This window comes from Condylura cristata, unplaced genomic scaffold (genome assembly GCF_000260355.1).
Source record: "Condylura cristata isolate star-nosed mole 26May11 unplaced genomic scaffold, ConCri1.0 scaffold00023, whole genome shotgun sequence".
Lineage (NCBI taxonomy): Eukaryota > Metazoa > Chordata > Mammalia > Eulipotyphla > Talpidae > Condylura > Condylura cristata.
The window spans coordinates 4213662-4228308 of record NW_004567124.1 but is presented as its reverse complement, the minus strand read 5'-3'; the positions used below and the strand labels follow the sequence as shown (position 1 = coordinate 4228308).

At 53.8% G+C, this 14647-nt stretch overlaps 1 protein-coding gene across 1 annotated transcript in view; it reads left to right on the top strand.

Moving 5' to 3' along the window:
- Positions 1-264: 264 nt before the first annotated feature.
- The window catches only part of CORO2B (coronin, actin binding protein, 2B), a 130109-nt gene continuing 115726 nt past the window's right edge, over positions 265-14647 (top strand). The window contains exon 1 of the mRNA XM_004687638.2: positions 265-661. Coding sequence (XP_004687695.2) covers positions 647-661 — 15 coding nt within the window. The 5' untranslated portion in view covers positions 265-646. The remainder of the gene's footprint in view (positions 662-14647) is intronic.

Genomic DNA, 14647 nt, shown 5'->3' with positions numbered 1-14647 from the left:
GTCGAGCGCGTGACTTCACCAGGTCCCCGGGCCAACGCGGCACTGGAGAGCCTGGGTCGCCGCCCACTCTCCCGCCGGCAGGTGCCAGGACTCCGCCTCGCCGGGCCGCGTGGCGTCCGTGGGCCTCAAGGGGTTAAGGCCGCGGGCCTGGGCGCCTGCCCCGGGCCTGGAGAGCGGCTTCACCCCGCGGCGGGCGCTAGAGGCCGGAGGCGCGGGGCGCGCCAGCGGGCGGGCGTGCGCTTCCTCCTCCTCCTCCCTCCGCCTCCTCCTTTGTAGCGAGTTCCCGGCCCCTCTTCCTCCCCCCGCCCCCCAGCCCGGGCCCTCTCCCTCTCTGCCTTTCTTCCTGCCTCGCCTTCCTGCGGCGAAGGAGGCTCATCTATTATAAATGCACATTCGGGGCTGACATCAGCGACGAGCGGCGGGCGAGCGCCGACGAGCGGTCCCTGCGCGCTGCCCGTGCAGCGCTGCCCCCAGGCTCCGCCGAGCCTCCAGCCGGGCGCGGGGAGCGCGCGGGGAGCAGCCCCGGCCGCCAGCGCGCCGAGCGTCGTCCGACCCCCTGCCCGCCGCCGACTGGGACCCCCAGAGGACCCGGGCCGCAGCCCCCGCACAGCGCGCCCGCGCCCCCGCACCGCCGCGGAGTTTCTGCATGACTGTCACAAAGGTAAGCGCCCGAGCCCCGCCGGCGCCTGCAGCCCCTGGCCTCGGCAGCTGGGGGCGCGGGGGTGTGGGTGTGGGGAGGGGGCACTGGTGCGGGGAAGGTGCGGCGTGCTCCTCCTCCCTGGCTCCCCCAGTGCTCCAGTCGCTCGCGTCCCCCAGGACTGCGGAGGGAAGGGGGAGGATGCCGCTCTGGCAGCCGCTGTGGTTTGGACGACATCCCTCCGCACCAGCCCAGCCCCACGACTGCATTTTTAACCCTTGTTTGGATGCTGCATTTTTAACCCCTGGGGAGCAGTGTCGGGCAGCTCGGTGCTGTCCCTCTTGGAGCGCGCCGCGGAGATTCTCTCTGGCGGGCACAGGCACTGGGCCACGGATGTGGGAACAGATTTGCTGTCCTGAGGTGGCACGGAAAGCCCACCCCACCTGCCGGCCTCTGCTGCCGCCCATTCAGGAACTCTGGCTCCGCGCCAAAGCCACTCAGAGGTGCAGGCGCTTCTCAGTCGGAGAGTGGCTTACAGGGGCAGGAAAGGTTATGTGGTAGCTAGAAGATAGGGGAGAGTCTGTGACAAGGAAGAGGGAGGTGGATATTCTGGCATATTGGAGGCGGGTCCTTGAACCTTACTATAGAGGCCCAGGTTTGTTGGAAAGACTTTAGGAGAGGGGTTTCCTGTACAGGGAGGAAAGAGTTAAGAGGAACCCAGACCAAGTAGTAGAAAGTGCCTGGGATTAGTGGCTGGGCTGGTGGAACTCACTCCCAACTCTGCCCCAACCCCTCTGAGTGACCTTGACTGGACCCTTTTGCTTTGGCCCTCAGTTTCCTCCTGTGGAGTGGAAGTCTGGTGATACGGGTCCTGGCGTGGTGGGAGGATCAGTGAGATGGAGGGTTGAACCCAAACTTCTCAGGGAGCTCACAACTCAGCCTTGGCCTTGAGTTTGGTGACTCATGCACTCAAAGCCAGACGCCACCAGCTGCCCAGCTGGCTCTCAGAACTGGAGAGCTGGAGGCCATGACGGGGCGGGCAGCTGGCTTGTGGTCGAGCACTGGGTCAGGTGGAGGCACTGGGAGGAGTGATTTGTGCTCCTTCTAAGCCAGGGTTACCTATGCCCATGGTAAGATTTACCACAAGCTAGCACGCTTGTTTGGGGTCTTTCGGCTCAGCTCCACAACTGGGATGTGGGAACACAATGGGAAGATGAACTTGGAGTCTTTAGGACATCCTTGACTCTGGCCTTTACTGTTGGGGCTGCTCTGACCTCTACAGGGTGAGGTGCTAGAGTGTTTTGAAATGCTAAATGCTTATCATTAAGGTTGTGAATATCAAAGACACAAGCTGGCCTGGGCTGAAGAGTAATGGATGAACCTGGATGAGATAAAGGATGTGAGATTTGTAACAGCAGCTCTGAGATTTGAGATCTGAGCTCATTTTGCCCATGAGCTCAGGCAGCTTTCCTTCCTAGGAGGCCTGCAGCAGTGTATTCATTCCCCTTGAACAGAGGCGATCGCCCAGTCCCAGATAGGTGAGGTGACTGGTCTAAGGTCACCCAGGAAGTAGGTGGTAGCACTGGGGTTTGCCTTCAGGGCTATCTTAGTCTATGATCTGTGATCATCTCATTCTCTGTACTATTGTGTGCCCTAAAATGTGGGTTATTTCCATGGAAGTCAGGCACTACCTGGGAGGCCTGTGCCTTGGATGGTGGTGGTGGGGGGTGCAAGAAGGGGTGCATTTGTCTGTTGAACCCACTGGCAGCCTGGCCCCTGCTACTGCCTAATGCTCTCCCTTCCCCTCCACCCCCTTAAGCCTCTCCATGACTCTCTAATCAATGTGGCATCTGTTTAAGCCAGTCAGAGGATTAAATAAAATCCCACCTTAACCCTATCTTCTCTCCCCTCGCCAGCCCTCCACACATTAACAGTGTTCCTGCCAGGGGGCTGGGGCTGGAAGAGCAGGAGGGATTCCGGAGAGGGTAGGCAAATACTAGAAGAAACCACAGTCTCTGGGGGCCTGAAGGTCTGGTCTCTAGTTCTAATTCAGCCACTCAGAATGGGTGACCTTGGGCCAGTCTCTTCCCTTTCTAGGCCTTTTTTCTAATCTGTGAAATGCAGGCAGGGGTTGGTTTTCATGATGTCTAGGGTCTCTTGCACTGAGGCTTGGAATAGCTTCAGCTTTAGCAAGGATATTGGCTCTGATGGAGACTGGGGGTTCTTTGTTCTCTGAGGGGTATTCGGGTTAAAAGATATAAGCATTAGCCCTACAAGAATCTGAGGTCCGCATGGAGGGATGGGCTAGGGGGTGACCTTCCCACCCTCGTTGTTCCTCTTCCAGGTCTAGGGTACCAGCTCTGGAGTGGGCACCAGCGTCCTGCCCTGAGCCTTTGTGTCAAAGGACAGAGTCCTCAGGGCCAGGGTGAGGGTGGATTGCATGAGATGGTCTTAGCTCAGAAAGGCCTGGAAAGTGGAGAAAAACTTGAGCAAGTTGCTAGATTCTCAGTAGCACTTAGAGAAAGTAAGTTGTAGGTGTCAGCTCTCCATTGCTGTCTCCTCCCATACATACCCTAGCCCCCTGCCCATTGGGGTGTGCTGGAGAAACAACATGTAAAGCCCCAGGGTTTTAGACAGTCCTTCCCCCACTCGCACCAGCATTAGAGAACCACGCACAACCTCTGGAGCGTGAGCTTCTAGCCTGATGACATTTGTCCTGGGTAGGGTGTCTTAAACTCTATTTATTGTGCGTGTTTTAGTAAGCTGCCTTAGATTCTTTATGTAATAAGGAAAAGAACGAAGGAATAAAGGAAGAGACAGCAGGGGTAAGGACCCAGATGCAGTTTCCCAGACCATCAGCAGCCCAAGAGGTCAAAACTGTCCCTTTACTTCCTTCCAGGGGGCCCGTCAGGGGGGAAAGGATGAAAGCTACTTTCCCAGGAACAAAATAATTTTATTCTGGGCTATTTTCTCTTCCTCTCCTTGCGCTTGCTTTTTATAATTTTTCTATCTCTATTCCATTTCAGTCATCTGCCAGATGGGCAGTGCTCCTCCAGCTCTAAATATCTGTTTTTAAGTGCCATCAGCTGGAAAACAGAACAGTATCCATTAGAACTGTGTGTAGCATCGAGTCCATAGCCTAAAAGGAGAGTCTGCAGACCATGATAGGGCTGTGTCACCTCCTGAGACTCCTCCTTTCGGGGGGGCGCCAGAGCTAGAGCACCACCTTTCTGTTGTGCCTCGGCCTGCCCCGTTGGGGTGCAGCTGGAGAAACAACGCATAAAGCCCTAGGGTGTTAGGCACTCCTGCCCTAACTAGAGCAAGCTCCATCGCTCTTGCTCTCGGTGATGGCTGGGACACTGGGCGCTCTGGCTCCTGGGTATGCCTCCTCAGGGCTGACGCCAGTGAACTCAGAGCTCCAGGTTCCCGAGGCTGGCTCAGGGGCTCAGCAGTCCAAGCAGGTCAGAGCAGGGGTGCCTGTGGTACCTGAGGAGTCAAGAAGTGGGTGAAGGGACACCCTGATCCCAGCTTCCCCTTCCCCTCGAGGAAACTGATTCCCTGTCTAAGTAACATCCTCACCTGCATCCTGGTTTCTTTCTGCAAGTCAACCCTGGCTCTCCTGCCCCGTCCCAGCAGAGCTCAACTCAGATGGAAGCCCCTCAGCTGCTGCCAGGGGTTAGAGGGGTGAGGGGTTGGGGGGGTAGGGAGGGGGTGGTTGCCCTGCCTGAGCCTTTAATAGCAGTTACCTGCGTGGCAAGGATCACATGTCTCTAGGGCTTCTGTAGAGTGGCTCATGGGAGAATGGGGTGTGAGCAGTCAAGTCACCCAAACTTCTCCCTTGACAATGTGGGACCTGAGGCCCAGAATTGTGACATGCCTAAAGTCATTCAAACACACCTATATATATATATTTAAAGATTTATTTATTTATACATACAGAACTGGGGTACAGGCCAGAGGTGCAGGTGGTGAGAGGCTTCACCAGAGACAGAGTGGGGAACAGAACAGGCAGATCGACAAAGTACACTGCTGAGGGGAGCAGCGGGCAGGTCAGGAGAGGTCTGCCCCGCCATGTGGTCACCTCAGGGGCAGGCGGGGATCGAACTCATGCTGCAGTGGCTTTAGCCTCTTAGTGCTGTGCTTTATATATTTTTAAAGAAGATTTATTTATTAATGCACACAGAACCACCCCGTAGCTGGCCATTCTTGTAGGGTCAGCATATACTGGCGCTTGATTGATTTGGGAGTGAGGATGAAGGCTGGACCAGCCACCTGGCAGCCTCAGGCCTGGCAACTCAGCGATGGAGTGAGTTTTTCCACTTCTCTCTCAGGTTGACTGTCCTGGAGTAGACATGGCTTCAGCCTCTGCCGGCTCCTGGCACTGGGGTGGCCTGGAATCTGATTTGGATACGTTGGCCACAGAATTTGTCTGGAGTCCAGCAGATGAGAGAATGAGCAGATTCCCTCTGCGCCCAGCCCCCTCTCCTTCCTTTTTCTGATCTGCTCACTTTTTCCCTGTGGACCCTGCCTGCCCAGGGCAGAGCAGCCTGCAGCCTGGGAGCTTAGAGCAGCTGGCATGGAGCAGGCCCTGCCAGGCAAAGACAGATGCAAATCCAGCGCCTTCCACTCGAAAATAAGCTGTTTAGAATGAGCCTTTCCTTTGTGGGCCTGGAGTGTGGGACCAGCTGCTAAGGAGACACAGCCTGGGAGGAGGGGAGGAGCTGCCACTCGCCTTGGGCCCTGTTCCCCCCCCCCCCAGTCCCCTGGAGGGACTTCATAATTGGTTTCTGGCTGGCACCCTCCTTCCAATTCATTAACACAGCAATGGGAGGTGCCCAGGTTTGCTCAGGACTATTCGCAGAATGCAAACATGGGTTACTTATTGCACTGAATCCCTTCCTTGGTGGGGTGGGGGGGTGTCCCCTTATTCATAGATTCACAGATAAATAAACAGTCTGAGCAGAGCAGCCACACCCTCCTCAGAAAGCTAGCGTGGGTGAGAGCGGATGCACACCCAGATCTGACTTGGAAGCCAGCAGCTTCTCCGTCCCATCACAGTGCTCTGTACCCTGTGAAGATTAATCAGCATCACTATGAGAATAGCAGCTATGAAGCAGGCAGGCATGCACATGCATCCTGTACAGCACGAGGTCAGGTCTGTCACTGAAGGATCACATTCTCCAGAGCAGGCAGTTGAGACTGACTTGTCCAGAGTCGAAGGAGAGCTCGCTCCTGTGTGTGTCTGTGGTCCTGCTGCTTTCAGGGTGACACCTTAGATATGTCCTCATTAGTTTTTCCTGTGGCCTTGCTGGAGCTAGAGCCACCCCTCTTTGGGGAGGGGTGCTGGGAAGAGGATGTCCTGCCCAGAATGTAGACATCCTCTGCTTAGGAAGGTGAGCAGCCCAGGGCAGAGTAAGGCGTGACAGCCCTTCTCCATTCCCATGAAGCTAGCTTCAAGTAGGGAATGCAGGTCTTTGGTCCAGGCTACAGCCCTTGCCAGAAGTGACCTCTCAAGATGGTCCCTGAGTAATGGGGAGTGTGGGATGGAGAATGCCAGCTTTAAAGTCTGACAGATGGCACGCTATCATTTACTTGCTGTGTGTTCTTGGGCAAGTTGCCTAACCTCTCTGAACATCTGTTTCCCCATCCATAAATCGGGATTGGTAATAGTAGTACTTAAAGTGGCTTATAATAAAGATTAAGTGGGCTGATGCGTGTGAAGCACTTACCACATGCCTGGCAGTTAATGTTGGCTATTAACATTGGGAGGACAGAAAATTAAACAAATGCTTACAATGAGTGTCCTGGGGGTTATGAAATGAGAAGTACAGCGAACTCTGGGAATAATAGCAGGAGCCTGACCTCATCTGGGAGATCAGGAAGTAAGTTGTAAAGTAAATCATGAAGGATGAGCAGGCGTTAGCAGGTGAAGAGAGGGGAGCTGAGAAGAGGAGAGTCTGAGGGAACAGCAGCGACCAGTCTGGAGTTGAACCAGCTCCCAGGGTGCTGCCTGGTGCCATGTGCTGGTGAGAGCTCGGTGCACATGCCAGTCTTCAGCGACTCATGGTAGAAGTGGCTGCTCTCTTCCTCATGTTCAAGCAAGCAGGCACGGGAGGCTGAGGAAGCTGCAGAAGGTCCCCGGGGAGGCAGGAGGCTCGTCCAGACCCTCTGTTTTTCGGGGTCTTCACTACAGCTCTCCTCCCCTCCTCCTGCCTGTGGCCGGGGTCCTAGGGAGCATGGTTGCCCCTGAGCCACTTATCAAAGGGACCAGGGCAAGGGGGGTGTGGAAGTGACACTTTGCCTCTGCCACCCCCAAAGGGCCTCCCTGGGCTATGTAAGGGAGGACCAGGCACCTTCCTGGCTGGCAAGCAGCTCCAGGGTGGGCCATTCATTTTACTAAAAGGAAACTTTACTCGCAGGAAAATTTCCACCTTCTGTTTTTACTGGGTGCTGTTATGGCCATCAGCTTTTCTTAAAAAACAAAACAAAACAAAACAAAAAACCTGGTGGTTACTGGAATTGGGTCTTGGTTTTTATTTGTATTTATTTATTTTTTTAAAGATGTATTTATTTATGCATACAGAACTAGGGTACAGGCCAGAGGTGCAGGACCCGTGAGAGGCTTCACCAGAGACAGAGTGGGGAGCAGGACAGCCAGATTGATGAAGTACACTGCTGAGGGGAGCAGCGGGCGGGTCAGAAGAGGTCTGCCGCGCCATGTGGGTCAGGTCCCTGCCTGGGGATTGAACTCATACTGAAGCAGCTATGGCCAGCTTCATAGTGCTGTGCCTCCACACGTTGTGCCGCCAGAGAGGGCCCAGGTTTTGATTTTTAAAACTTTTAGGATAGAGCCTCCTTGACAGCGTAGGGGTTAAATCTCAGCACTATCACCTCCCTGACCAAGGAGCTGACCCACCTGGTCCAGTAGATTTCTTTGGTCTCACCCACTGCTTCCCTCAGTAATGTGTTTCAGTCAACCCACCTGTTCTGCTTCCCACTCTGCTTCTTCTCTCACCACCACCCCCACATTTCTGGCCTGTACTCCAGCTATTCTCTGCAAAAACAAACAAACAAACAAACAAATCTTATAGGGATAGATTGAAGATGGGTGGGAAGATGTTTGAATGGTAAACAAATAGACGAGACAGAGATGGTGTTTAAAAGCCAGTTTGTGGATTGCTTTTGGTTCTGCCCTCCCCAGCCTCAGAGAAGACAGACATTTGATATGGAGTTCATGCCACTCACTGGCATCCTCGGAGCTGGCTGCCTCCCTCTGGTTGCGAGGGCACAGCCCCAGGCACCGTGTATTCAGGAGTCCTCTGAGGTCCTTGGGTCCAGTCCTCCCCCTCCCTGATCCTCCACACCTTCTAGGAACATGAAAATGACTCCTAGTCTTAGTGTGGAATCATTTCATACATTTCCAGTCTGTTAGCTGGCTGTCCACAGTCTTGCACCAGGTGTTGCACCCCTATATGCTCAAGGAACCCACAGTAAAATCAACCTCAGCACTAGCCAACACATCTAGAGCCCTCAGGTTATGCCAGGCACATCGAGAGTATTTCAGAGGTATTGGCTCATTTAGTCTTCACGGCCACTTGTGGTTATTCTTCCCTTTTGTGTAGTTACAGAACAGAGACCCAGAGGAGGAAGGCAGATAATGCACCAATAAGATCTCAAAGCTGGCCGGGACCCACCCTACCTCCCAGGCCTGTCTTGCCTCTGGTCAGGCTGACAGCTGAGGTCTGGAAACACGTGGCTCTCGGGACCTGGAGACAGCAGCCCCCGTGTGTTCTCGTGCCAATGTTTCCGTGTGACTTTGGGCCAGCTCCTGTTTCTGAGCTCTGTATTCTCACCCATGAAAATGGAGTCTGTAGGCAGCCTTCTGCAAGTCACATGCAACTGTGTAAGTTAGGTGCTCGGTCGAGCTCGTGGAAAGGAGCCGTTTCTTGGAATGCTTCAAATACATGGCCCCTCTCCACCTCACCTGTCACCACCTTCAGACTTAGGCAGCTTGTCCAATAGCTAACCTGCTTCTCTCCTGCTCTAGTCCTGAGCTCAGAATTGATTCCGACTCTGTTGGTGGTAGAGATGAGAAACAAGCCCATCTCTTCCAAACAGCCTCTGTCTGATTTTACTGTGAGGCTATTGGTCGAGATGAGAAGTTGCTTTTCTCTCTTCCTGTTTTGACTGTTTTAATATCCTTGGGACAAGTAATCTGGCTATAAAAATTGGGTGTTCTGTTTTCACTTGAAAAGGGAGTCAAACAAAGCAGCTAAACGTCTATCTGCACAACCCTAGCACCGTGCAGGCCAAACTCCCCTTGGAAACCTGGGGCCCGGGGCATTCTCTCTGGGGTCCTCCGTGGGAAATGACCTTGAGTTTTGCTTCAGGTGTCCTGCTGCCCCTGAGAATCAGGCCTGCTTTCCTTTGGGTTCTCTTCGACTAGCTTGGGGCATTTGTAGCAAGCCACTGCAAAACCTTGAGTGGGATTTCATAACTCACAGGTTTATGATCAGGGGTCTGGTAGAATTTCCAGAACATGTGTACTAGCTGCTGGAAAGAAAACAGTAAAAGAGCCAAGGTTTCATCTTTTTGTGTGTGGTATTTTGTTGTCAGTGGTGTCAAGAAACTGCTGTTTATGTCAGCACTGTCAACTGCTGGTGAAAGACACATTGCAGGAAAGCACGGGGAAATTGCGGTTCCCAGAAATGTGGAGTCCTGGGAAAGGGGATTTCTGTGTACCTGAGGAGCCATCTGATAGCTTTTTATTATCACACTTCTACTCTCTGCAGGATCCAGGTCTGCTTTCCGGCCTCTGTCATTTAATAACCAAACAAACTCAAGTTGTTCTCAAGTGAGGCTGCTTCAAGCCGGAATTGTCCCGTAAAATGCCTTTCCAGGGTCAGAGTCACGTGAACTTTTCTGTCCGGGAACGCCTGGAGCACAGGCAGCACAGCCTGCCGGGTGGAGGCCTGTGGGCCGCGTCCTGTTCCCTTGTTCTCTGAGCTTGGGCCCTGACTCCTTACTCACCGGGGAGCGTGCTGACGCCAGGGCTTGTGTCTGGTTCCTTTTCATACTTTTCACAGAGCTCATCAAAGGTCTTTGCAGAAAGGGCGTGGAATAGACTTTGGGGTACCAGATATAAAGATACAAGATTGGGTGGTACTTGGAGCACCCCTAAGCCATGCCCTGGGTGTTGTTGCTGGGGCTACAATCTTGCTCTTGTGGCCCTGTGGACTGCTAGAACTGGGAGTACTTCTGAAGAGGTGTATGTGACTCTCCCATTTTTCAGAGGCGAAAAAGAGGCCCCAGAAATTGGTGCAAGGTGATGTATATGCTTGCTTGAGTTGGGGCTGGTTAACGGTGAGTTTATGTGGGTTTTAGTTCAGTGACTATTCTAGACTTCAGTAGAGATCAGAGCTGATTCAGAAGTGAGAGGTGGAAGAACGTTCCAGAAAGGAGACTGAGAATTTAGCCTGAATGGCTGTGTGCACCTGGAACGGTCTCCCCAAGTGACCAGCCAGGACTGCCCCATCCTTGGGCCTGGTCATGGCCGAGGCAGAAGAAGGAAGGGTGATTTCTGAGGTTCTTTCTGCTCAGCCTTGAGGCTGTGATTACCCAGATCTGGCAGCCGTGGGCTCTCAGTGCCAGGCTGCCAACCTGGTCTCACAGGGGCCTGTGACCCCTGCTTTCTCTCCTGGAGGCTGACTCTCCTGGCATACCTGTGTGGCGGCAGGCAATCTCTCCTTCCTTTGTTCCTCTGAAACCACTAGAAGGGCCTCTGGGGTGGGAGCCTGAGTTGCTAGGAGGTTTCCTCTGGCCAGACCTTATCACCAGCTTGAGAAGTTTCCAAGCAAAGTTTTCTCTGGAACTCTGACTTGAAGGGAGGGAGGGAGAGAGAAAAGGAGAGAGGGTAAGGGAAGGAAAGTTGTTTGGGAGCTGCAACAAAGCCACCCCTCTGCGGTCTCTAGAGAACAGAATGCTGGAGCCTCTTGGGAGCTGCTGGCCTGGCCTTTGCTTTAGGAAACTAGGACCTTCAGGGCCTCCAGGCCCAGCACTGCACATCTGTTATCCCATGCACCCCACCCCTCTGCTCCAACCCCCACTTTACAGATGCAGAAATGGACTGTCAGAGAAGCAGCACTTGGCTTCCAATGGGTGAGCACCTAGCTCACCCACTGGGCTGGGTGCACTGAACTCTGACTTCATGTGTCTGTTGTTTGTGTCACAGGCATGCCGAAACTGGTGGCCCACTGCCCTGGCTGTGGCTGACAGCAAGAGGAGGGAGGACGTTCTCTCCACCTACCTAGGTTCATCTTGGGCTGAGTAAGCAGTCAAATTAACATCAGACGGATTGGTAGGAGGAAAGGACAGTTTAATTACAGATATGGATAATCTATATGGATGAGGAGTCTAAAGCCAGTGGTGCCAAAGAAGGGTGTATGTCCTGTGCTGAAGAGTGGGCTGGGGCCTGAGGTTTCCAGGATAGAGGAAGCAGTTTATATGATGACAAAAAGGAAACTCTTGGCGAAGGCCAGATGCCCCGTCTTGAGATGTTACTCTGTCACATGGGAAGGTCTCTCCCATAGAAAAGTTACTTTGGGCCTTCCCTGGTAGCACAGCGGGTTAGGATGCAGCACTGCAAGCTGCCTGCAGCCACTTCAGCAGGAGTTCGATCCCCTCCCCAGAGGTGACCCACATGGCGCGGCAGACCTCTTTGACCCACCTGTTGCTCCCCTCAGCGGTGTAAGTCATCAGTCGGCCTGCTCTGTTCCCCACTCTGTCTCTGGTGAAGCCTCTCACCGCCCCTGTACCTCTGGCCTGTATCCCAGTTCTGTATGTATAAATAAATCTTAAATTAGAAAAAAAAAAAGAAAGAAAAGAAAAATTACTTTGGGTAAAAATCCTACTTCTGACCATAACCTCAATTGTCATTCTTCTCAGTAGTTGAGGGAGTGATGAGTCTCTCCTGAGACTGCAGGGCCTCATTAATCTTCTGTCAGAACAATTCACGTGTCAAAGTGCCATGCTTGGGAGGGTCTCTTTTGGCCACCTTGGGGAGGCCTGTCCTTCGGGTCATGCTGTGTGATGGTTTGTCAAAGAATGCTCCCCAAACCACCGTGCCCACCACCCCCTGCAGAATTCCGTTTCTTTGACCCTTTTGGATGTTACTAGTGTTCTCCTGGGAGAGGCGACGGCTGGATTGGACGGTGTTGACTGGATCCCTCCCAGCCTACCAAAGCGAGACCTGGGACTCGGGAGAGGTTCCTGCCAGGGGTCTCCGAGGGCAGAGAGGCAGAGCTGGTGACCACCTGCTGGTTTTGCCAGGGAAACATGAGTGAAGAAGGTGGCTATTTGTCTGTCCACCGCCACCCACCCACCATGCTTTCCTGACCGCTGACCATGCCATTCCTTGCCCTTGTGCAAATAAAGGAAGTCCTATAGTCACTCAAAAAAATTTTTTTTTTCTGAACAGTTGGTTGCCAGCTCTGAGGATACAGGGATGGACAAAGGAGTCCCCTCCTCAGGAGGTGCCCAGTCAAGTGGGGGAGTAGGCTAAGTGGCTCAAGACACAGGGCTGTGGGGGAAGGAGGCTGGTACCAGGGATGTGGGAGGCAGTGGTGGAGAGGTGAGTGCAGAATTGTGGTTATAGGGGGGCAGGATGGAGAGGCCAGGGTAGGTTTCCAGAAGGAGAGATCTTAGCTCACTCTTTAAAGCTGAGTAGGCAGAGGTAGATGAAAGGGAAGGAGAGGCATTCCAGGCAGAGGACGAAGCATGGACAGAGACACCAAGTGCCCTGGGGTTGGCTTCCTCTAGGGGACACAAGAGGTAGACACTCAGGCTGGAAAGTGCAGGCTGGCAGCGGTAAAGCAAGGCCAGAGATGCAGGTGGGCCACGCAGTGAAGTGTGGGCAGGGGTTTCCAGCCCCCAGCCCAGCGCTCCTCTGGGCATCTCTCTGCACACTGGCCCCTCCCACCAAGGAGATGCCTGGGGAGCGGTCCTGGCCTTTCCACCTGCCTGGGTCTGCTGGAAGGTTGGATCTGGGGCCTGAGATGACAGGAGGGGGCAGAGAGCCTTACGTCTCCTAGGAACCCTTGGTTGTGACTTGATGAGGGGACCACTGGCATGGGATTTACGGGAGACTCCAGGTCTGATTCTGTGTGGCGGTGTGATCTCAGATCTGTCACTTACCCATCTAGTTGGGACTCAGTTTCCCCAACTATCTTAGGCTACATCACCTGGTTGGAGGCTGGACAGAGGGGTGAGCTTATGGTGTGCTTTTGCCCAGAAACTATGCCTGCTGCTGCCCAGCGTTGCCCACCTCCCTCCCCCATGCCCCATCCCTTCCCTGCTGGTGGTGTCTCTCTCCTTTCTCTCTCCCATTCACTCTCTCCCCCCCCCCCTGCAAGACTTCCAAGTTTGTGAACAGGTCTCCAGGCTCAGAGGTTGAGAGTCACAGTTGGAGCCCAGCTCTCCACCTCCCTGCGGAGGGGGACGCCCGCACAGCCTGTCTAGACCTGTGTGTCTTTCCATCCATTTAGTGTAAATAGCAGCCCTTGGCACAGACAGGGATCTTCAGAGCCTCTGCTGTGTCTCTCTTTTCTCCCCGACTGTGCTGACTCGCTGCCTTCAGCAGGAGCGTCCTCTCCATGGAAATTCATCCAGACTTCATTGGTGACCTGGGGTGGAGGTGGGGTGTGGTATTAACTGGGATAGGGCACGAGAGAGGCTTCTGAGTGCTGGGGGTTACAGGAACATATACATTGAAAAAAATTTTCAAGTAAAAACAAGATCTGGGCACTCTAGGTATGTTCGATTTTTTTTTTAAAAGATTTATTTATTCATACAGAACTGGGGTACAGGCCAGAGGTAAGAGGATTCACCAGGGACAGAGTGGGGAGCAGAACAGGCAGATTGACGAAGTACACTGCTGAGGGGAGCAGCGGGTGGGTCAGGAGAGGTCTGCCGCGCCATGTGGTCACCTCTGGGGCAGGCGGGAATCGAACTCATGCTGCAGTGGCTTTAGCTTCTTAGTGCTGTGCTTTAACCCGCTGCGCCACCAGGGAGGGCCGTGTTCGATATATTTTACATTTCAATGAAAATATAGTGCCAAAAAAAAGTTCTTCCCAGCTTTCTAATTCAAGCCCTACTCTCTGCTATTCATTCATTCTTTAACATGGGTGCCCAGGCCGCGCAAGAGATGCTGTGGTGAGAGGATGGAGACACAGCCCTGCAGGGGCTCCCCGTGGTCTTAGTGGTGGCCCTCAACTCTGCTGCGAGTGACCGGGAGCCTTAGCACCTGGCCCCCGGGTACTCCGTGGCCATCCAGCGTGGGCGTTTGGGCTAGTCTTCTGCTGCTACTAGTTTGTAAGGCTTCGTACATTTTTGAACGAGGGGCCCTGCAAATGTGGTAGTTGATCCTCCTGTCCCCCTTTCCCAAACAATAGAATCAGAATCTCAGGGAAGTGGGGTCAAGCCTCAGAATTTCTTCACAACACACTTCCATGTGGAACAGACCTGCTCAGACGCAACACTTGGCTCTCCCAGAACTGGAGCTCCCTCTCTATTTGCCTGTAGGTGTGGCCAGGGGACGTCCTCCCACGTGAGAGAGTCACAGGCGCAGTTGCTGGGTGGGTGGCAGCCCCAGGGAGGAGCTTGAGTAGGAGATCGTGGAGAGGTGGGATGGTCGAGGAAGGCTTCATGGCAGAGGTGGCTCGTGTGCCATCCTGAGGAGGGTGAGAGAAACAACGGAAGGAGAAAAGGCAAAGACAGAGCAGCATTTAGGAAAGGAAAAGGTTCCTGGGAGAAAGGTAGGAGTCAAGCTCACTCTGGACTGTGGCTTAAGCAGACATGCGGTTGGGGAGCTGGGTGGGGCAAGATGGAAAGCAGAGGAAAGGAGAGTCTGGAAGACAGAGTCCTGTAGCAGTGGGGAGATGCTGAATGTTCCATATCCAACAGTAATGCGAGCCATGAGTGCTTGGATGAATAAGCAAAAGGAGTGTGTGTGGG